The sequence below is a fragment of the Podarcis tiliguerta genome (assembly GCF_965153285.1).
Source record: "Podarcis tiliguerta genome assembly, chromosome: 2".
NCBI classification, from domain to species: domain Eukaryota; kingdom Metazoa; phylum Chordata; class Lepidosauria; order Squamata; family Lacertidae; genus Podarcis; species Podarcis tiliguerta.
In genome coordinates, this window is record NC_139535.1 from 52,460,028 (window position 1) to 52,483,550 (window position 23,523).

General features: G+C 44.1%; 1 protein-coding gene across 4 annotated transcripts in view; it reads left to right on the forward strand.

Annotated features, from left to right (window-relative positions):
* Positions 1 to 23,523, forward strand: part of CACNA2D2 (calcium voltage-gated channel auxiliary subunit alpha2delta 2) — a 513,315-nt gene that overhangs the window by 393,701 nt on the left and 96,091 nt on the right. For all 4 annotated transcript variants that reach the window (XM_083429356.1, XM_083429357.1, XM_083429358.1 and 1 more), the window contains 4 exons: positions 3,595 to 3,726; positions 4,699 to 4,756; positions 19,494 to 19,544; positions 19,816 to 19,915. In XM_083429356.1, the coding sequence (XP_083285482.1) occupies positions 3,595 to 3,726; positions 4,699 to 4,756; positions 19,494 to 19,544; positions 19,816 to 19,915 (341 nt within the window). The remainder of the gene's footprint in view (positions 1 to 3,594; positions 3,727 to 4,698; positions 4,757 to 19,493; positions 19,545 to 19,815; positions 19,916 to 23,523) is intronic.

Sequence of the window (23,523 nt, forward strand, 5' to 3'; positions counted from 1 at the left end):
CATGTGCAACATTTATCCTAAGACTCCCCATACCACTTTTCTCTAGCAGGATTCCAGGCTCAAGCTTGGGAGATAAACACAGCCTTGGAACCTTTAAGGGCACAAAAGAAAGGAGAGCAGGAGATTGCAAACCAGAACAAACTGAGAGTAGTCTAAAACTATTCTAGCAATAAATGTGAAAATACCAAATGGTCCTCAAGCTATCAGAACTCTCCACACATATGCCCCCCCCCCCCGTTCATAGCACTGCTTCACAATGGAATTGTAGAATGAAAATTATCCATACTGCTTTGCACAAGAAAGGAGTCAGAAGGCAGGAGATTATAGACATGTTGTTAGCAGCTAGCTTTGGTCTAAACCACTGAACCTCTTGAGCCTGCCAATCAGAATGCCGGTGGTTCGAATCTGCACGAAGAGGTGAGTTCCTGTTGCTCTGTCCCAGCTTCTGCCAACCTAGCAGTTCACAAGCATGCCAGTGCAAGTAGATAAATAGGTACCGCTGTGGTGGGAGGGTAAATGGCGTTTCCGTGTGCTCCGGTTTCTGTTACAATGTTCCGTTGTGCCAGAAACGGTTTAGTCATGCTGGCCACATGACCCGGAAAGCTGTCTGTGGACAAACAGCGGCTCCCTCGGCCTGAAGCGGGATGAGTGTCGCAACCCCATAGTTGCCTTTGACTGGACTTAACCATCCAGGGATCCTTTACCTTTTTTCTTTTTAACCAGTAAAAGATGGGCATGAAGTCGGTAGTTCACCTTTGAAGTGGAAGCTGAGCAAAGTGAGCTGAGCAGCAACATTGGCAAGTTGTAACTAGCTACGTTTGATCTTGGCTTTACACTCTGATCCACCATGCTGGCAGTTGCTCTACATTTTGAAGTGTGCTGTCTTCTTTTCCATCAACCTCAGAAACAGCAGCATGTTACTTAAGTAGTGGCTGCATTAGAGAACACCTGAAATAACCATTTAGCCTGCCTTTGCATACAAATAAAAATGATTACCGTAGTTTCCCACTCATCTCATTCCATTTCTCCAGCAGTGTGTTGTTTGTGGTTTTTGCCACTGTCTGTTTAGAAGGCAGTTCTTAAGCTGTTGCTTAAAGCCCTCTTCGGAGCTGGACGGTGTGGCACGCTTGCCCATGTTCAGGTGTCACCACACTACAGCTCTATAGATAAACTCTTTGACACTAGCTAGTGAAAGGAGTATCTCTTACGTTTTATTTTAACATTCTGGCATGGTTGTTAGCTTTATGAAATCCCTTCTGAGTCATCGTCCAAGCACTGAAGAGAGAAGGTCGAAGCCATTTCCCCTTCTTTAGGGAGCATGATCTCAAAGGTGAATGCAGAGGGAATGCCTTTACAGCCCCAGAAATGCATGTGCATAATAATGGATACAGCGGCTGGATGTACATGAGTACATCTAGGAAATCAGGCCAGAGCTCACACCCAATAAACTCCAGGATTCCCCCACAGGAACTGCATCAGGAAGCTGGAAAGGAGTTATTTTACCTGTGCTTTGAACCTATCCAAAAGTCTAGTTGGAAAAAAGAGCTATAAGTGTGAACTGACCAAGTCATAGCATAAGTCTTGCATCTATCACCTTGACCATGACTCTAGCAATTGCTAATGCATGCTGGGGTGCTTTTCTGTGATACTGTGAGCCCTTCTCAGAGCCTGACTGTATGCCCCGATTTCTTGGCTGTGAAATGCCACAAACTGAGCTGCCCTCAGGTGTCTTTCCTGATTGTTCATAGAAAGCTCTGAAATCCTCTGCTGCAGAAGAATGTGTGATCTTCGATGAATGAATATGAGAGGATGACTAGAATGATGATGATTGGTGGGGCTCACACCTCTTTTTCATCTTGCCAACCTGTGCTCAAAAAAAACTACTTCCCCCACCTCAGCTCTGACTGCAGCTCTCTAGGAAATTCTCCACTTGATTTTCTCCCCTTGAGTGCTGTTAATAGAGGCACGTTGGAGGGGAGAGAGGTTTAAAAAAAATAATGAAAGAAAGAACAGGCTGGCAGCGACAAGTAACCAAGTGCCTGTTCTTTTCCACATTCCTTAAATCCTGGCCCCAGCTGATTAATCACAGAGTCAGGCTGCTCTGAGCTTATCACTTTCCTTAATAGCTGAATAATTTAAAACCTCTGTTTGCTGGCGTCTTAATTGCTTTTGCATTAGACACGAGGGCCACCATGAATGCAGAATGGGACCAACCCCAGTAGGGTCTTTCTCCCCCCCCCCCCACTTCATTCAATGTCTCTTTGGAACTGGCTTAGAGGGGAGAAACTGGGATGTGGTTCCTAAAGGGGATGCAGGCAATTTATTTCCCATCTGCTGTGGGTGGCCAGAGGGACAAATGCACTTCATGGTGCACTGACTCTTATTCTTCAGAAGGCTTTGATATTCTTCATGCCTGGAATATAATTTTCATCCAGTCAGGGGGTGGGTGGGTGTTTTACTTGTGGATTTGTGGAGTGGCTTCACATGAGCAGGGTATGACAGTGTGCATATCTGCAAGGTGCTAAGGGACAACCCAAAGCTAGTCTTCAGTCTCAATAGTACAATTGAGTTCATATTCCTAATAACTGGTGTGAGTGGCATGAGGAGTTCATCGTTCCTTTTGCTTATCTGTGTGTATCACATGCTACAAAAGAAGGCAAAAAAAAACCTCTGCACTGATCTAATTGTGTAAACACTACTGGGACTGGGTTTGTCTCCATTTTTGAGGAAGAAATGACAAAATATTGTCAATTTAGTCTTATTCTAGTCCTATTTGGGGATTTTTCTGTGCTATTTATTGAATCTGATGGGACAGATAATGTCATGATTTACACCAGGGGTCAGCAAACCTTTTCAGCAGGGGGCAGGTCCACTGTCCCTCAGACCTTGTGGGGGGCCAGACTATATTTTGAAGGGGGGAGAATGAATGAATTCCTATGCCCCACAAATAACCCAGAGATGCATTTTAAATAAAAGGACACATTCTACTCATGTAAAAACACGCTGATTCCTGGACCATCTACGAGCTGGATTTAGAAGGCAATTGGGCTGGATCCAGCCCCCAGGCCTTAGTTTGCCAACCCATGATTTACACCACCTGTGACGCATTAAAACCAACACCCAAGTATGAGCTAGTTCCCAGTATTACAGATAAATACATTTGATGATGTTTAGTGATGTAGACACATTCATAGGTGTTACTCGTGAAGTTATTAACATGGCTGGTCTTCCTACTAGTTCAGTTGTAGCACTGGTAGTAATGGCAAGGTGTGGTCATGAATACACTTGATGCAATTCCTGTGCAGCTGCTTCTTGCGAAAGGACTGTTGACAGTTAGCCCAACAATCAGGGATAATGAGCATTGTCAATCATAATTCTTCAACTGGAATTATCAACAACTCAGCAAATTATTACCATCTCAACAGCTCCATCAATTGGGCTGTGTAGAAAGAAGTTCCGCACCTCTGTGGCCATATAGCTTTGTGGAAGCATCTTGTGTGTGTGTTCTTTCTAAATTACAGAGAAGGGATACATCTGCCCTTTGGTGTCCAAATTCTAGGCACACTGATCTTGTTTTCTTTTTGTTTCTTGCAGCCACAGTAATCCTTAACGAACTCAACTGGACTGACGCCTTGGAGGATGTATTTGTTGAAAACCGAAAAGAAGATCCATCTCTGCTATGGCAAGTCTTTGGGAGTGCCACAGGCGTGACGCGCTTCTACCCAGGTTTGTGCCATTCTAAAGTGAAAGAAGGGGAAACCTACTGATATGGGCCTGAGCAATGACACCACAATTATACATGTAATGTGTCTGGTGTAGTTGGAGTAGAGCAAGTGGCAGGGACAGCTTTCCCCACTGTGTCTTTGTCCTTGAATATTAGTCCTGCTTAGATTTCACTACTGGGTTCAGTACTAACAGGAGCTGCTTAGGATGGAGAATAGTGATAGCTACACATCCCTTCCTTTCCTGTCTTCCCATTCCATCCAGGATTTCACAATATGCACCAATGGCTAGATGTGATTAGTGTGATTTGTGGACCACAATCCTCTGCCTCTACAACTGCATGTACCCCTCCCCTCAATAGCATCCATATGAATTCATCCTCACTGGCCTGTAGTATTGTTTCTTGTTGCCAGATAACACCAGGGGCGGACTTTGGTAATCTTTCATAATATGCAGGGGCAGAGGAAGGGGGATGCAGGGGTCCTGAAAGAGACATGGTGGCTTGGGCACGTGCAGGCTCCACACTGCCCAAATGGTCCACCCACTGCCTCCCCCCCCCCCCCAGCTGTAGGGCGGCTGAGTGGGAAGAGGCAGGGAGACTCCGGAGGCCCCGCAGTGCACCCTGCCCCTGGGCACGCCTCCCCAGGCACCCAAGAAGCTTCCTCCCTCGCTGATAATATGGCACCCTGTGCAAGGCCAAATTTTGGCTCCCCTAAATGGATCTTCTTGATTATTGATCTTCTCAATTTTGTGTCCCTTCAGCTGGGTGCCCTATGCAGAGAAACCACCTGCATCAGCCTAAATTAGCCACTGATGACACTTTTTGCATAATCAGCTCTGTTGCCATTGACTTGTAGCAGGTGGGCTTCCACATGTAGCCTTTGCTGCCTTCCTTCCCCACTGTTTGTATTTCCCTGTATGGGCATCAGCTGTGCTACTTCTAATGTTACTTCTAATTGTCTCTTCCAATTGAAGCCACTCCTTGGAGGATGCCCAATAAGATTGACCTGTACGATGTCCGACGAAGACCTTGGTAAGTGAAGCATAAAAGAGTTGCACCGAAGTAGGTGGATCCTGGGTTGCATACCACAGGAACAGTGGTCTCAGAGTTGATAACAGGGGGGCTCTCATTTAAAATGTAGAGTTAAGCACACCTAAGCACATTCAACTAACTTTTACTCACCATAGTCCCATTAAAATTTATGATCATAACTAATTTAGGTCCATTAATTGTAAAGGGTTTACTCTGAGTAAAACTTAGTTGACTACACCCATGCATGTTTTTCAAATTACAGTTGCACCTGTTCTTCCACCTCTTACTCTGGTGCTAGCTGATCTTTAAAAGTGCTTCACTCTAGCAAACTGTATTCAGTGTTAAGCCTTAACTAAAGTGGAACAGCTGAGCCACCACGACTCGTGTCAGCAGAGCAGTGCATGCACACGCACACATGATACCTGCTGAATTGCACAATCCAGGCTAGAATTATCTCAGCCTGCTCACTTGGTCCAAGGGACCATCTATGGAAAAAGGTGGCAGTGTGTAGAACCGAATGATGAAAATGTTTTGGAAGGCCTGTAAACGCCATCTTGGTAGTCAAGATAACCCTGAGACTAATTGTTCGTTGCTGCAAGAATGGCCGCACATGCTTTGATATATGCTGATTGGCTCGCTTTGATTGTATATTTATCTGTGGGTTGCATAGGTAGTTAGGCGAGGGGCGGCTTCTCATACTGGCTGGCTGTCAGCTGCTCCCCTTTCTGGAAGTTGGAAAGGGCTATTGATGCCAGCTTTCATAGCTTGCTTTATGTATAAGTAATGCTTAAATGATTTCCTGCGTGCGGGAAAGTCGTGAGAACTGCTTGCTGCTTCAGCATCCATCCTGAGCCTATAAAGGCAGCAGGGCACTGCAGGTAAGTTTACACATTTCTTTAATAAAGCACTAGAACTGGCACTTTTGACATGTTTCTTTCATATCCCTGCATCAGACTAGTTGTGCAGGCCCTCCTTTGGGCCTGCAGATCAAGACAGGCAAGCAGCCATTCCTGCGAAAACCAAGAATCGCCACCCCACCCTACCCCCAGGTACCAGATCTGGAGGAATGGCTCAGAAGGCTGGCACTGATGCTCCCCAGCAAAGGCACCCTTCTCCCTCTACCTAATGGTATGGCTGAATAGCATAGTATTCATCCATAGCTGTGATATTGGATGCACAGCTTCTGGGAGAAGCAATAGACTCACAGTGGAGAGAAGGCTTTGTCATGGAAGGACATCTTCTTCTCACTGGGCAAAAACGTGTAAGCAGAGCTGAGAGGAAATGCTGCAAAGAACTAGAAATGCTGGAAGCGCTTGAAGGGAGGGAAGGCTGAAACACACAGCACCTCGTGGCGCAGATGAGCACTCTGATTTGTGAAATGCCAAAACGGCAAAGAACGGAGGGGGGAAAGCCACACACACACAAAAAGTAATGCGCCCACCCAAAGCTAGTGCTGTTATTGCCTGTGCAATTACTGTGCTAAAGGTGATTGCCTGCGTGTTGCAGACAGCTATTTGAGGCCACGTAATTCCCCCACTCCCACACATTCCATTTCCTGGCAACAACGTTAAGTGCTAGAAAAGTGCAACATCTTCCTCACCATAAAAGTGCTGCCTGGAGTGAATGCATCTACATCCCCTTCAACAAGGGAGCATCAAGTGTGCATTTATTCATTGTGCAAATAAACGAGCATCTGAACAGGCCTTTGGAGCAGCTGTCTCAGAAAAGGGCCAGACCCTATTGGCTCTGGGTGGCACCTGGGTGGCAGATTATCCCATACTTGTTGGTTAAATGGTGGAGACCAGATACGAGCACAGAACGTCAGTCCCATGTGCTGGCCTTTAGAAGTGTGCTTGCAGGAGGTGGCACAGAGCCTCAGCGTTCTGCTTAGCAAAAGGCATTGCGGGTGGGGAGGGGATAACTCCTGAGTGCCTTCAAGTTTGTCTTCAACCTTTCTGCCCCTGTAAATTGTCTCAGCTACCAGAAACTAACAGAGCGTTCTGAGTAATGAAATGTAAATGAGCACAGTATGTTCAGCACTGCCACTACGAGGGTCTATTAAACTGGAGCGGGATTTACCCAGACCATGGGTGCATGGAGCCATCCAGCAGGCTCTCCCATTCCCTCCCATCTCCGATATCTTCTCTGTGTCTCTGCTCCCTCCTTCCCTCAACTAGTCTGTATGAAATTCCAGGTCTGTGAGCAGCCAGCTCTGTCCAATTTTCATTTCACACATCGTTGCCATTGGAAAATGGATACAATAACACAGGCAGAGGCATCCAAGCTGCGGCTCTCATCAGCTTCCTCCCCCTCCCTCCCTTTGTATATCTTTGGAGAGGAGAGGCAGAGGGGGTTAGATAGATAGATTATAACCTTAGATACAGATAAATGGGGCAGGGCTCTTCCGCCCTCCCCACTGAAGTTGCAATTGTAAATTTAGCCCTTATTCACAGACAGCTTTAGGTAAGGCTCTCATCTTCTGTAAGGGGGAGGGAGTAGAGAGAGAAATGGAAAAGGAAAAACAAATAACTCTCAAGGAGCAGAGCCAGAAGGACAGGAAGATAAATGTGGCACACGGCAACAGACTACATTTAAGTGAAAGCTGCAAGCGTCAATTTAGCCACACACCAAGTTAAGCATGATTGAATCAGTTACGATTAGCCCAGGTAAAAGGCACTAGCTTGGCAGCACTAATTATGCCTGTGCAAGTGCAGGGTGCTTAGGATTTAATTTTCCTCCATTTATTTTGGAGCTCTTGTATATGAGCAGAACAGGTATGGCTTTGCTTCGTACAGAATATTCATGTGTGCGCACGCTCTTAACATACACAGGGGGGTGGAAGAGAAATTACGGCGCCTTTGTTTTGTAGCATGCTGCTTTTAGATTGTAGGTAAACATTGTTCTTATTTTACATTGATTTTGCCCGTGTCCTAGATGGGTCTTTCTCTCTCTCTTTTTCCCATGGGGTGAATGACATTCCTTTTGTTGCCGGCATTTTCTCTCGCCCGACGGGCTGCTCAAACAAGTTCAAACAAGTATTTACCAGCCACGCAGAGGCAGTGGGGTGGGAATGGGGGATCTTGAGCAGGAAGCCCTGGCTGGGCAACAAAGAGAGAGAAAATATCTGAGTCGGAGGCACTTTTCTTTTTTCCCTTTAGCCTTCATATACATAAACAGCAGCAGCTCCTTTCAAGTCTGTCCTTTAAACTTCAGGTCCCCGCTTATCGGGAGACAGGCAAAGCACAGTTGCCACAGGGCTGCCTGCAGGATGGATAAGGCTCTCTCTGTGTGTGCAATGTGGGTCTGATCTTTTCCATTCTGCACATGCATTAATGCAACTGCATGGTGGTAGAGTTGAAAGCACAGGCACCTGGCAGAGAGGTCTCAAGAAGGGACTTATTTTGGTTCTTCTGCACATCACCTATGAAGAAAATGTTTTCTTTTAGCAGGTGGATCTTTGCACCTACCACTCAAAAGAGATGGATCTGAGTTTTTGAAACAGCTTAGCTTCATTCCATTTAAGCTCCAATGAAAGCTAAGGAGAGGGCCTTCTTGGTGCCTGCTCCCAGATTGTGGAACTCCTTCTCACAGGAGGCTAGGCTGCCCCCCCCCCTGCTTTCCCTTTAAAAAGTAAAGAGACCCCTGACCATTAGGTCCAGTCGCGACCAACTCTGGGGTTGCGGTGCTCATCTCGCTTTATTGGCCGTGGGAGCCGGTGTACAACTTCTGGGTCATGTGGCCAGCATGACTAAGCCGCTTCTGGCGAACCAGAGCAGCACATGGAAATGCCATTTACCTTCCCACCAGAGCGGTACCTATTCATCTACTTGCACTTTGACGTGCTTTCGAACTGCTAGGTTGGCAGGAGCAGGGACTGAGCAACGGGAGCTCACCCCATCACAGGGATTCGAACCGCCGACCTTCTGATCAGCAAGTCATAGGCTCAGTGGTTTAACCCACAGTGCCACCCGTGTCCTGTTTTCCCTTTACCAGCAAGCAAATAACTTTCTGTAGACAGACCTTTGGCCTCTAACTGGTTGTTGTGGCAGGATATTTTACTGGTGGGGTTGTTGTTATTATTATTTTCCTCTTGCTATGCTTTTAAATGTTTTGGTGTTTTGATTCAGTGCTGTTTTAGAGATGGTAACTTGTTTGTTTGTTTAACAAATATAACTGATCGGTGTGGGTTTTTAAAAACTGTATCCACTTTTCGTTCATGCTGCGAGCCTCCATGAGTCCTGCACTGGGATGGAAATAAATAAATGAGTACCCCAAGTTCTTGGACCTGTAGAACATCTGTCCCAGCACCGCAAGCCTTGACTAGCCATAAATATCTGTGGTCTTGAGCATGAATCTCTCATAACCACTCTCCATAAGGAAATGTGGGCTAGGCCCTATTACAAGGATGGGAAACCTATGGCCTTCCCAGATGTTGCTAGACACCAACTCCCATCCAACCCAGCCAGCCAGCAAAGCCACTGATGATGTGAGTTGTAGTCCAACAACAGCTGGAGGGCCACAGGTTCTCCGTCTGTGCCATATGGGGTAAGCTATCACCTTCCACCTGTAGTTATTTAATTTGTTGGAAGCCACCCAGAATGGCTGGGGCAGCCCAGTCAGATGAGAGGCATATAAAATATTAGTAGTAGTAGTATCTTCTGCGTGTGAACATGTAATTTGTCTGCATTTGTGTTTATATTTGCTTAGAAGACAAATGACCCCAGAAGATCTATAGGCAGCCACATGAATGGAGCACTTGGCATATACCACATATTGTAAGGCACCAAACTAGATGCTTCCTCTTTTCTAAAAAGTGAAAACCGCTTTTAAAAAAACATTCCTTCTTTTAAGAGCACACTAAAGAAATTGCCTTTTCTGAGAAACTGCTGCCTAGGAGCCATAAATAAATACCTCCCCGGTTTACCTTTCACTGTGGTCTGTTTCATTTTATGTGCCGTTCTAACAGAAAGACATCTAATGCAGTTATTTGTGGAGCTGCAGCTTCCTGCAGATTTTGTTAAAGAACCTTGACAAAGATGGCATATTGCGGCCTCTGTTCTGAAGGCCTCCACTCTGGCACAGTGCAACACAGATATTTTAAGCCAAGGCTAGCTTTATCAACACCATCCTTGGAGGTGCCGCAAAACAGGTTCTAGGAGACAGCAGATCATTTTCTCTGCCACATCCTGTTGCTCAGCTTCTCTAGGGGAGGGGGTGTACATAGTGATTGGTTGAAGGAAAAAATAAGTACGGGGCTGAGGTGATTATTTGACTTTGAGACCGAGTAGAATATGGCTTGGTTCAGATTTATTGTTCAGCTGCAGGCTACTCTCATGGGATCTCTGGCAACCTCATCCTGTGTGGAAAATCAAGGAAGGGCTCTTAGGACCTCTTTTCTACTGAGCATGTGAATGGGATGTGTGAATCATATTGTTGCATGAATGATGTGTGAATGCACCAAGAGTGTGTGAACCGTGGGGAGGGGGGAGTTGTGTAAATGGATTTGTCTTGCGTGGAGAGCGCATGTGAAATGATGCATAAGTTTACAAATAATAGGCACCAGCGAAAACAGAAAACAATTATTCAACTGTTTATTTTCACTGTATATTCACTTGTCTTACAATCTCAGACATCAGCTGACCAGATGGGCAATTTTACTTTAAGCCATGCTGTGTCACCTCCTTGACAAATAGCGTTGAGTGCTTGCAATGATTGGACTTCCTTTGTCAGAAAATTAATGACTCTGCCACTCTGGTTAATTGTTGATGAGTGTTCCACATTAATTATTAACTTTCCTCAAGTTATTAGGGATAGAGCAGAGAGAAGACTGACAGGCCTTGCATTCCATTATGATACTAAGGCCTTCATTGAATCTCGGTGGAGGGGGATTAGCTGGGCCATAAGAGCAAAAGGGACAGTGACAAACCAACAGCAGACAGCTGCCGCCCTGCCCCTAACCTCATTCTCTGCTCCTGTTTCAAGTGGTGTTAGTTATCATTAATAATCAAGTTTCTCTCCCTGCCTGCTGTCCTAACCTTCTTACCTTATATTCCTGCATTGCATGGGGTTGGATTAGATGATCCTCACAGACCCTTCCAACTCTAAAATTCTACGATTCCATGATACACCACCAACCCCAGAGGTTAAGCTCACTCTGCAATCTCTGACCAACCGTCAACACTCTCTACACATTCTGGTGTTAGCCTACTGTGTGACTTATTTGCAGTCTTAAGTGTTTTAAGCAGAAATATTTCTAGTGCATTGTATGTTTTCACACCAGTGACGCTGGGAAAACAGCAAGGAGAACTCACACAACATAAGAATTGTGGATTTGATAGAGTGCAAAATGATCTGGATCTGTCTCTAATTGAAATGGGATTGGCTCAGTCACATGAAACTGAATTAAGGTCTGATCTGATGTGGACAACCTTAATTCCTTTGCACTGTTTTATGGAGGTTCTCTGTGGTAAATATGACAGAAATAACTTCCTCTTCCCCTGAAGCATAATATGCACACAGGGGAACATAATCCAGTTTTTCTGTTCCTGTTTAAACTACATTTATTTTCATCTGGTTTTATCTTCCCCAGATACAACAGAAGAGCCAATTCTGCGAACTCCAGAATCAGCCTAATGTTACAGGGCAGGGCAGAGTTAAATTACAGCCGTACCAGAAACAGAGTTGCTCTCTCTAAGCCAGACTTGCTGTGCTGGTATCCTTACTTCCATCTCAAATCTGGGCAGGAGCACATTTGGTGTCAGTGCTGTGTCTGTCCGTTGTAATAACTTAGGAACATCCTTTTATACAAAATTATAAACATAGCTTTGAACTCCTGGTTTCAGTGGTTGCCGTAGCTCTTTTTCTTGCTTAAATTCAACAGGCAGGACAAATTATTTCTCCAGATCAAACATTTCTTAGAGCATTCGCATGATGAAGGAGTTGCTTGCTGCCACCCCCACCCCCCTTCATCTGTGTTAAGCAGTATGAACCTCCACACAAACTGCCTGATCATGCAGAAGCCCTGCTAATGGAATTTCTCTCCCTCAGAAAAACGAAGGAAAGGAATCATGCAAAGGTTGTGCAGAGGTTTCCATGCAATCAGGCAGCTGCATGAAGGCCATACATTGTCTCAGGGGTGCTATTCTTCTACCATGAAAGCAGCCCAGGTTACATACGTCCTTTGGGGCTACATCAAAAACCTTGGGCAGCGTTTGCTTCTATGATTCCGGGTGAACTCCCACAGGGTCTGTGGCACTGCAGTCTGGTCCCAGAAGGGGACAAACACAGGGAAGGCATGGTGAGGAGGTCTGTTTCATATACCATCGTGCATGAAGAGAGTGCAATGTGTTTCTTTGCCGCACATGAAGCATAAAGCCCCGCATCACACCGAAAGAAAATATAATCACTCCCAATTAGATAACATTAGTAATTGGGATTAGCAATCAAAGGCTGTCCATTTGCAAGCAATTCCCAGTAATGCTGAGTAATTGACAGTAATTAAGCACTAATTAATTCATGCTGGGACTGATCCTGTTTGAGCCAGCCAGTGCCACCAAATCTCCCTCTAGCTTCTTTGAAGGAGGGATCAGGCTCTGTGTAGACATCGGAGGAAACATCAGCCAGTTATGTCTCAAGCTTTACTTATAATTTAACAGCATAATGAATTTTTAACACAGCTAAGTGGAGTTTCCCTTACCTGAACCCTCCTCTAATGCACTCATATTAGATAAGAAGTAAATGAGGTAATTTTAATCTGTTTTAAGTATTTTAACTTTTGTATGTTTTAAAGGAGGGTTGTAATTTTTTCTTGATTTTATTGTCTTTTTGTAAACCTCTTTGAGGTTTTTTACAGTCAAGGAGTATAGAAATGTTATGAAATTAATAAATGAACTATTGAGGGTCAGTGCTCAGGCAACTGTAGTTCCTAGGAAATAAATAACACATAGTAATAGACAGCACTGCAAGGGTGGGTAACACCTGTCCCTCAAAACTACTCTTCTCCCTTGCTCCTAGCATTTCTGAATATTCATTTCTGAATATTCATGACACTGACACTCTTCCAAATATTAGGAGGAAGTCCATTTGTCCTCCTCCTCCTCCCTCTTTGCAAGGATGAAGACATATGGAAATGTGTCACCAGTGCTCAGCATGTGGTCACAAAGATGCACATCTTCATAAGGTGTCACCACTCTAAAGGAAGTCTCTTCAGCTCAGGTGTGGCAACTCACCCACCTGTCCTGTTGGCAGTATGGGATTAGCCAGTCACTCCATTAGAAGCTGAGCAGATTTGGGAGGGGGAGGGGGCTTCTAAGAATTGGCTATAAGATAGACTTGTTTTCACCTAGTCCATATTATATGAATGGTGTAAATAAAGTTTATTTGATTAAATTGACTTTACCTGTGGTCATAACTCTCAGGTGTTGAAAGTAACTAAGTTGGTAAGTTAGGCTCCTGTCAGGCTTCAGGAAATTGGCTTCCTCCCCCATGGCAGGGAACAAAGGATCAAACGAAAGTAACATCTTACCAGTTAGAATCTTTAATAATCACAGTGGGAGAACAAAGAACACATCTCCTAGAAGGGCAGTGCTCCCAATTAAGGGTCACTCCCCCCTCCGTCCCTATTAATCTATGTCACTCCTACATTTTGTAATCTGAGTTTATAACCTCTGCGCTTTCTGTTCTGACACTTTCTGAGGTCTCCATGACTTTGGAGAAGGGGGGGGTGAATACTATCTAGAGACTGTGAACCTGTTAACTCTCTCTCTTCTAGTGTTTCTTCTGCTAGCTGTTCCCTTTCCAGTATTTCCCAGCTTCTGCTTTCTGAACTATGCCCTTCTGCAACCCACTGTTCCAAATCTATACTGTCCTCCTGCTCCTGGGAAGATCCAGGATCAGGATCAGGAGGAGGGGGTGGCTCCCACTATTCTTTCTCAGTGCAGCCCTCCTCAGCACGGTCCCTGACAGCTGGCCTGGTGAACACCCTGAGATGTCCAGTAGATTGAGGGGTGATGTTTCAACCTACATCTCATTGCTGCCAAGTTGAAGAGAATGGGCTTGGCCACACTTCCCATGCCAAAAAAGCACAGCTCCAAGCGGTTTTTCACTTGACGTGCACTCCTTTCCCAGGGAAAACCCACTCTTTAGTACTAAATTGGAGCAAACGTCAATCTGGATAAAACCTAAATTGCCATTTGCTCCAACTGACAGCTAAAGAGAGAATATTTAAGTATTGCTAGTATCTAGTGGTACCAACCAAACTATATTTTTTCCCATATGGCAAATAGTAGATTCAGGAATGATTTAGATCAGAAAACTGACACTTGGTCCCCCAGTGCAGCTTCCCTGATCAACTCAGGCTCCTGCCAGTTGCTTTAGACTAAGGAAGAAACACTGGAGATCTTACAGATTGCTCTATCCCTTGTCTAGTCTGACACTCAGTGTAGCTTTGAGTATGTTCCACGTATTGTAGGAGGAGTTCAACTAGCGAGTCTTATCAATGGAGGAAGCCCAGCAGAATGACTTCCACTTGCATGATGCTCCCACCCCCCAAAACTGGCTAAGCATCAAGTCAGTAGAACCCCTGAAAAAGTACTAGGGGCAAGGAGAGTAGGGACCATTCCATCTAGAAAGCTGAAATGCTTGTCCTGATGGAATGATCGCCTTAGCGTGACGTCAAAATCCTCCCTTGGACTTTCTGTGCACACATTGCTTTGTGCATGTTGTGTGCCATTTCTGGCTGGGTTTTTTCCTCCGTCTCCATGCATTTCTGGACTCTGATGGAGAGTGCTCTAATGGAAGGTAACTCAGCTTGGCAGGCAAGCAGTACTACTGTATGCTTCTCGGTCCATGAGCAACTTTCCAGAGGGTGTCTTCTGTCACGTAAAAATGAGGAAGCTGTAAAAAGAGGGATGAGCTGAGTGTAAGAGCGAACTAGAGTGTGAAAAAGAATACATATTCTTGGACTGTCAGTTACTTTTGAGCATCAAAAGGAAAAATGTGTCCCCTAGAGCCACCGTTCCTGATTGTCACCCCACTCCACTGAATTTGCACACATTCACCCCTTATTACCCTGAGGAAGTGGTTAAGCTGGGGAGCATGTTACAGGATTCAGCTGAAAGAAAATCTACCAGACAGGCTACAACGTGTGTGGAAACTGGAGCAGCCTTTTAAATGGAGCTCAGTAGAATGATGGTCCCACGTTGTTCTTTGGAGCAGAAATCAGGCCACATTGTTAGCGTGTGGAAAAGATATATACTAATAACTTGGCTAACAGGTGGCCATGCTGCTGTATTCTCCTCATCCTGCTTCCTATTAATCTTCCCAATCCCATCCACCTTTATTGGTTCCTTAGGGCCTGCTCATGGTGTTCCATTATTATACAACTCTTCTTACTATCACCCAGTCATGGCTCTAGTTTTGAGGTGGCCCTCAGCCAAGTGCCTTCAGGTGGGTGCCCAGTCTGGTGGCAGCAGTGAGAGACATCCATTTTGGAAAAACTTGAGTGTGAGGTTATGCTGGAAAAACACAGTAAAACTGAATAGTGAGGGAGTGAGAATCAAGAACTATTATCTGAGTAAGCTGGTTCCGCAATAGTTAATTTCTCTATAGTTAATTCCCCTATTGTTAAAAATAATACCGTAGTTAATTTTTATATTGTTCACAACATTTCACAACAGAACTGTTCACAGTACATTGTCCTCACTACAGAAATACACACACACACCCATAAAACCCCAGGTACGTTCCTAAATAGTTTACACTTTTATAGATAGATAAAGCCCAGAACATGTGTGTGCATGTGTGCACAGGGCTCCCATTCACACAACAGCTTTTTCCACATAGTTTGCCATCATAGATAGCTTAGGCAAGGGGTTCTCAACCTTTTTATGGCCCAGTGGACATGGATAGAAATCTAAGAAACTAGATTGGGGACCACCCACTTCACAGTAGAAAAACTGTTGATGCTCAGAACCAACCCAAAAAAACAGGGCAAACACCTACAAACACACACACAAAAGAAACCCAACTAAAACACAGCAGGCAACACTTTGTCACCAACATTGAAAGACCATGTTGAGTGCCAAAGGGTTAATGCCATGGTACCCTCTGGGGACCCCAGAGTTAGACTGATAAACTAATTACTGATGCAAAGTGGGTCAGTGAGACTCTTGGTAGAACGAGGGGTTGAACTCAGGTCTCTCATGTTTGTATGTGTATTCATTTCCATATTTTCACATGACATAACAAAATGGAAAAAAGGTCAAAACAAACAAGGAAAAACCATAACATATAGCCAGATTTAATGTACACTGTTTTAAAAATGGATGTCATTTTAAAAGATTTTATTTGCTGTTTACAAAGGAAGGTGCTCTTTTCTCCTACCAATTGCTAAAAATATCCTAATCAGGCTTGGCCTTTGAAAGCATCAAGGGCTGGGGGAATAAAATCATAACATATACGCCTGTGTCAGCACAATCACCGCTACTAAAAAGGGATTGTGATTATGGAAGAGTTTTGCATTTAGAACTCGTTAAGCTGACACAGTGTTGAGTGGCAGTCAGGTCACTATAAGTTTCTTTGGAGAGCTATGCCAAAAATACCCTCTCACTTTCATAGGCCCAGGTGCAGGCCACTAAAGGTGGGGCAGGGAAAGCATTTTCTGTATTTTTCAGAGGGGGCAGGAGGAAACAATGAAATTTTCAGAAAGGTGAAGTGCTTCACTTGAAAAGTGACAACAGAGGTTTCCCTTCTCCCTCCTTCCTTCCTTCCTTCCTTCCTTCCTTCCTTCCTTCCTTCCTTTTACTTTTGCTTTTCTTTTTTGCTGTAGCAGTGTTTGCAGCGCTGTTTCCCACAATACTTCCTCTGAATGGTGTTACGTCATGATTGAATGCCATTTTGGTATATTGTTTTGGGGGAGCAGATGTTTCCCCTTCAACACCACTCCAGGAATGACACCACATTGCAACACAGGGGTTTATTTATGTAATTCCTAATCTGAAACAGCTCTTCATTCATTGCCATAGCAGGTTACAATTTAAAACAAATATGTCATGCAGTCGGTCACGACTGGACCTAATGGTCAGGGGTCCCTTTACCTTTACCTTATGTCATGCAGTACTCAAGGACAGATAGTTTCGACCAGCCAGCTAAAATAAACATGAAGACCAGTCCCTCCAAGTGACCCCGTTTTCCAGGGACTGTCCCTGATTTGATATTTTTCTGCCTCCAAAAAGTACTTTCCCACCCCACCAACCCCAATTCGCCTCTCACGACTCTCCTCAAAGTTCCACGAAGAAAAGCTTTTGAGGAATACTTTGGCTCAGTCTCCACTTTCCCTTCTTCTCCTTTGCTTGCTTTATCTGGTTCACGTATGTTCTTTATTTGTGTGTCTGTAATTATTAAAACATTGGCTATAAAATTATCCACTTACATTAACCATATTGAATGCTCTGCTCTCATAGCTCATGCCTTGCCTTGCTCTAGAAGTTTGTGGTCAGAATACATTGCTTTTCCGTCTCTCTCTCTGCTCAAATTCTTGGGATAAAGCTTGGGGACCATTAATGAAATCCCCAAGGCTCGCCTCTGATTCAGCCAAATCTTCTGCCTCATGTGCCTGTGGCTATATATGCTAGCAGGCTAAAATGTACAGAACTGCTTCTGAAGCACTCCTTGCTTCAGAACCAGTTGAATGGGCCTTGAATAGGCTTCTCTTCAGCCAGAAGAATGACCATAGAACAACACTCTTCTTCTAACTGGTGCCTTGTATTTAGAATGTAAGAAGACCCCTGCTAGATCCAGCCAATGGCCCAGCATCCTGTTCTCATGGTGGTCAACCAGCTGTCTATGGAAACCCTCAAACAGAACGTGGACGCAAGAACACACTCCCCTCCTGTAGTTTCCAGCAACTGTTAGAACCATGCTGCCTCTGACAGTAAATGCAGACCATAGAAGCCTCTGATAACCTCATTCTCCTCTTTGCCTATTCCTATTTTAAAGGCATCCATGTTGGTGGCTATCATGGTACATTGTGGAGTGAATTCCATAGTTTAATTATGCAATTCATGGAGGGGTGCTAGAACATGCCTGCATACTTTGTTCCCCACCAAGCTGAACACACCTGACCGTCTATGCACGGCAATGCACCGGAGACTCTGTAAACCTTCTGTTTTTGATGCTTCATTGTAGGTACAAAAGAGGGTGGGGGCTGCCATGCACCCAGCAAGCCATAATATATTGTTCATGGGCTGCATTTAGCTTGGCAGGTCAGAAGTTGTGCAAGCCTGATTAGAATCACTGCAGCATACTTCATTCTGATTTCAATTGTCAGGATGAAGTTCTGGGAGTACTAGGATGATGAACCCAGTATCCATTTCTGCATAATTTGCTCACATGCTGTATGCTGGTCTTAATAGGTGTGCCATGTTAAAGATTGGCCTTGTTGAAGCAAAATGCTTCTCCTCCCTTTCCCTTCATTTCTGCGAATTTCCTGAATGCAGACTGCAGACTGCCAGGGCATTGAATGCAGGTGGTTAGCATGGGAGTGGCTTATTGCATAAAAGGAGTGGGGAGAGGCATGGACATGGGGGTAAAGGTGGAAACAGGGCTGCAGAATGGAGCTGCAGAATACGAGAAAGATATGGTTTCAGGTAAGGGGTTGGGAAGGTGAAAAGCAAGCTTAGTACTTGTATCGGGCAGTTAGGGGAAGTTTGAGGGAGTTAATGGGGGAATTGCAAGGGGGTTGGTAGGCAGAGCAAGCAGGCGTGCAGTCCCTAGTAAACCTAGATTTCCTTTCTCTCTACAGTGGTACCTCGGGTTAAGTACTTAATTCATTCTGGAGGTCTGTTCTTAACCTGAAACTGTTCTTAACCTGAAGCACCACTTTAGCTAATGGGGCCTCCTGCTGCTACCGCACCGCCGGAGCACGATTTCTGTTCTCATCCTGAAGCAAAGTACTTAACCTGAGGTACTATTTCTGGGTTAGCGGAGTCTGTAACGTGAAGCATATGTAACCTGAAGCGTATGTAACCTGAGGTACCACTGTACTAACATTAGATGTACTTCAGTAGTGCATTTCTTTTTGTCATCTCTGAAGAATCTGAATATTTCGTGATGGAAAACAAAGCCTGTAGTTTAATAATCTCACAGACGCTTTATTGTACATTATGTATAAGTTTGATTTCACAGTAATATTTTATAGATGTAGAGAACATGTCAATCTCTGACCACAAAAAACCCCAGCAAGTACATTTATTGAATTAACTTCACAGGTATTATAGAAAATGTGTGTTTCGGAGTTATAGCTGATAGATTGTTATTAAAAGAAATACATGGATTTATCTGCCAAATGTTAACATAGCAATTAAATGATCAAATCATTTTTACATTATGTGTGGGGTTTTTTTCAAATGCCACAGGCTTTACCTGTGACTGAACTATACGCATAGTTACATAATAAGAAAAATATTCATTTATTAAGTACAGTATTTAAATGTTTACAAAATTGCTTAATAGCTAACACAGTTGTTTGTGAGGCAGAAATTCTAGTGGTAAATATTGAATAATAAACGAAAGAACACTGGTGGCTAACTTGCCTTTAGCCATATGCCAAAACTGGCCCCCTAGATGTGCTGCCTCAGCCTGCCAAATGGCGTGCCTGCCATTTTTGTGGTGCTCTGTGGGATCATCAAGGCTGTTGGATGCCTGGTTCTCACTTTATCTGTGTCTTTCCTTAATGCAGGTACATTCAAGGCGCCTCATCCCCAAAGGACATGGTGATCATCGTGGATGTGTGAGTGTCTTTCCTCAAAAGCAGCCACTTTCAGTGACATTTGTACCTGCTCAGTCCAAAGGCCACGATTTATCCTATAATTCTATGTCTTACTGTAAAGTCTGCTATACTTCAAAGATATGTGGGGGTCCAGGGGTTGTCATGGGGCCCAGCTCAGAAACCAGGGAGGGGTTCTTCAAAATGGGAGGGCAGTGGATTTTAATTTTTAAAAAATGTTTTCCCCTGTAGTCATAAAGTGGTGGCATGAGCTGTTTCTTCCTTTTATTGACAGGAGTGGCAGCGTTAGTGGCCTGACACTGAAACTGATGAAGACGTCAGTCCATGACATGCTCAACACTCTCTCAGATGACGACTATGTCAATGTGGCTTCAGTGAGTGTCTAATTTGTGGTTGGCAGAACAAGAGGCAGGTGGTGGAGGTAGAATGAAAGATGTAGGAAATGAAAGTGGTGAAGGCTTATGTGGCTTCATGGCACCTAATATCCCCCATGGATATCAGTGGTGATACACACACACATCCCTCTAGGTTCCCAGTTGTTTCAGTTCCAGTCAGTGATCTTTAGGATAAAGATGAAAAATTAGGAAGAAACAATTACTATTTTTGAAAGGAAAATGCATGTAAAGTAAGAGCCTTTGCAGATCTGCATCCTGTGATCCAAGACTGGTTTTCATGATGTAGAATCTATTATATTTAAGAACAAAATTCCAGTCCGTACCCTCACTTGAGGATAGCTTAGAGCTGTAAAAATCAGATTCAGCACCTAATACACTTACCTTGGGGACTTTGTTGTGTGCACACTCTATTAGTTATGTCTCGTAGTATATATTGTTGTTTAGGAAAGAGATAAATCGAGTGGCACTAATTATATTGTAGCCTTTCTTTCTTGCTAACCAGCACACCATAATTGTTATGCAGATAGATCTGCGGTATAGACAACTAACCTCAGTGCTCCTCTGTGCTATGAGACAGTGGATTGCTGAGCTACTAAATAACTGTAACGGAGATGAGAGCTGTGTGTACAAGTCTATAAGGTATCGTTACATGGTAATTTCTATGTAGCATAGTTTAAGTGCCCTCTAATTGCAGTCTTATTTCCTCACTGGAAAAGAACCGAGTGTGGCAGTAAAGATGCATGGGTCCGTTGTCGTTGTGAAGGTGCTACATGATCATCAGTGAGTAAGTTGCTTTGCCATTGCTACAGGACACCATTATGCCAAATAATTGGCATGGGGGTGTCAGGACACATGTAACTGAGTAAGAGAGGCTGGTGTAGGTATCAACTCACTCTCTCTTTCTCTTCTTCTTACTTAGAAAGAGACAGAAGGGTCTACTTCTGTCACATCCTTGGCATGTTGTCCATGTGTCATCTTCCATCTTCTTTAGTGATCAGGACTAGGTTCAAAGTTGTCCAACACTTCTTGATATCCTTATGGCCACAAGGCGATATGCATATCTGTCCTGATGGCTGGAGGGTATTGTCCAGTGACATTCTAATTTGATTGCCAAATCTATTGAAAGATTGACTATGGTTGCCTGGCCTGCGGACTTGCACTTTAGTATAGCCTTAGGGAACTATCAGGTAGACATTCTGTCCCAGATCTTTAGCCCAGTGATTCATAGAACTCAACTACATTGCCATGTAAGGAAGACAGCTTTTGAGTTATTTTGGACTGAGATCCTGTCAAGATAGTTGGTCCAATTAAATGTATAATCCTGTCAAGATAGTTGGTCCAATTAAATGTATCCTGTCAAGATAGTTGGTCCAATTAAATGTATAATCAGAACCTTTTTGTTATATTTTCCTTGCTTCCCTGATCTGATAGAAACCAGGGCATAATATGAACCTAATCCAAGCATTCTTAAACATTTGATAGAACTAAAGCAAAAGTTCTACATAGAAATAATCTAATGCACAGAGTAATTATTATTATTATTATTATTATTATTATTATTATTATTATTATTGTCGTCGTCGTCATCATCATCATCCTATAAGTGGCTGAGAATCTACTGCTTTTCCTAGACAGAGTGTTTCATTAATTAATTTTCCTTTGTATTAATAATGAGCACCGTTTTGAATAATCTCAATATGCATGGTACTTGCTCAAGACTTTTTAAAGCCAGTTTCATCATAGGCAAGTGTGATGGTGCTAGGCAAGGGGCAGGTAAGAGTGGAATGACAGCCACTCAGGAGTGAAGAAAGTGTATCACCAGTAAGTGAACTGCATAATGAGCAAAGCTGTTCTCCAGGGTTTATATGGAGTTTTCAATCCATGTTCTTGCACTTACCAGCCTCCAGGAGTTAAACAACAGGTTCTCTAGGAAATGAGTTCTGAAAGCATCTCAAAACAAAATGCCACATCAGCCCTGTGAAAACAAGTGTGCTCTTTATTCTGTTGTATTTATTGCTTTGTATAATGGGAAAGAAGAGGGAAACGCCCGTCAGAGGCGTTGGCCTCTGCCTCATGCAGCTCCTGCAGCCCAATTTACCATTTCTGTCACCTTTCCTTTTCCTGCACTCCCGACTGCTCTCTGCCTTTGATCGATTGCAAATGACAAAACACACCTGCAAGAAATAAATTACATCCTTCCACTGCCATTTCCCCCATGCCAGCTTTGATGGACTATTCTGTTTGCATGAGGTGTTTATTGTGGGGGGCAGGTTGGTGGTGAGGGGAAGGAAAGCTTTGGCAAAGAGGCATACAGCCACAGAAAACCAGTGAGCTTTGGAGACCATGTTTCTCAGTGGGCCTGAGCTGTAGCAAGCTTAGACTAAACACAGGTAAGATTCTTGGGGGGGTTTAAGCATGCAAGATGATGCATGAAATAGGCATCATTAGCAGAGCTGGGCTCCTTTCAGAGTGATATATTTTTAGGTACAAGTAATGATATTGCAATATAGTCCTTCAGTATATTAGAGTATTTAAGCAATCTAGAGTAGTCAGTGAACATGTGGGTTGTTATGGGGTTTTTTGCTGTACAGCTAATAAAGCATATTCTGTTCAGTGTCTTAAGGAATAGCACCAAAATTCACACTTCCTTCCATGGACTTAAATGGCTCAAGAAATCCATACATGTTTCTATTTGCTCACCTTTGCATTGCTAAGGTCCTTGATGGATACACTTGCCCATGGTATATACCAAGTTCAATGTTACAAGGAGAATCACTGTTGTGCATAGTGGATAGAGAATTGGTCTAGGCCGGCTGGGCTAAGCCATGAAGTAGAACCCTGAAGGATCAGACCAAAGGCCTATCGAGTCCAGAAGCCTGTTACCACAGTGGGCAACCAAATGCCTATGGCAAGCCTGAGAGCAGGACATAAGCACAAAAACACTCTCTCCCCTTGTGATTCCCAAGGAATCTTCTGGTGAATACAGCCCCTTATCAGGCAGCCTCACTCTACCCAACCATATTTCCATCCCCCACATAAGATTGAGGCCATATGGGTGAGGCGTTTACACACCCATAAGGCAGTCTGTTTCCATTATCCTTCCCAGGCCAGGAAAATGGAGGCAAAGTTCAGTCTTCCCTATCTGCTCTGCCGAAGTGGCATAGAGAGGTAATACTATAATCAGCTGTCAAATTGCATCACATCAACTGCTCAAATGCTTCCAGAATGAAACCTCAAACCTCAGGGGGACAGATAGAAGGAACACAAGGCCTGCTGCACGCATGAGTGAATAGTCTTGAGGCAGGCTGGGCAGAAGGGTCAGGGACATTAAGCACAGAGAGGCTTGAGCGTTATTCATAATGTGTCTTGGGGAGGATAGAAACATAGCCTTGTGTCCAGGTTAAGGCCATTGGTCCACCCAGCTCAGTATTGTCTACATTGACTGTCAATGGCTCTCTAGGGCTTCAGATGGGAGTCTTTCCCAGCTCTACCAGAAGATGCCAGGAACTGAACCTGTGACTTTTTGCATTCAAAGCACGTGCTCTGCCTCTGAAGTTTGCCATTTCCCTTCGGAAGCTGTATACCTG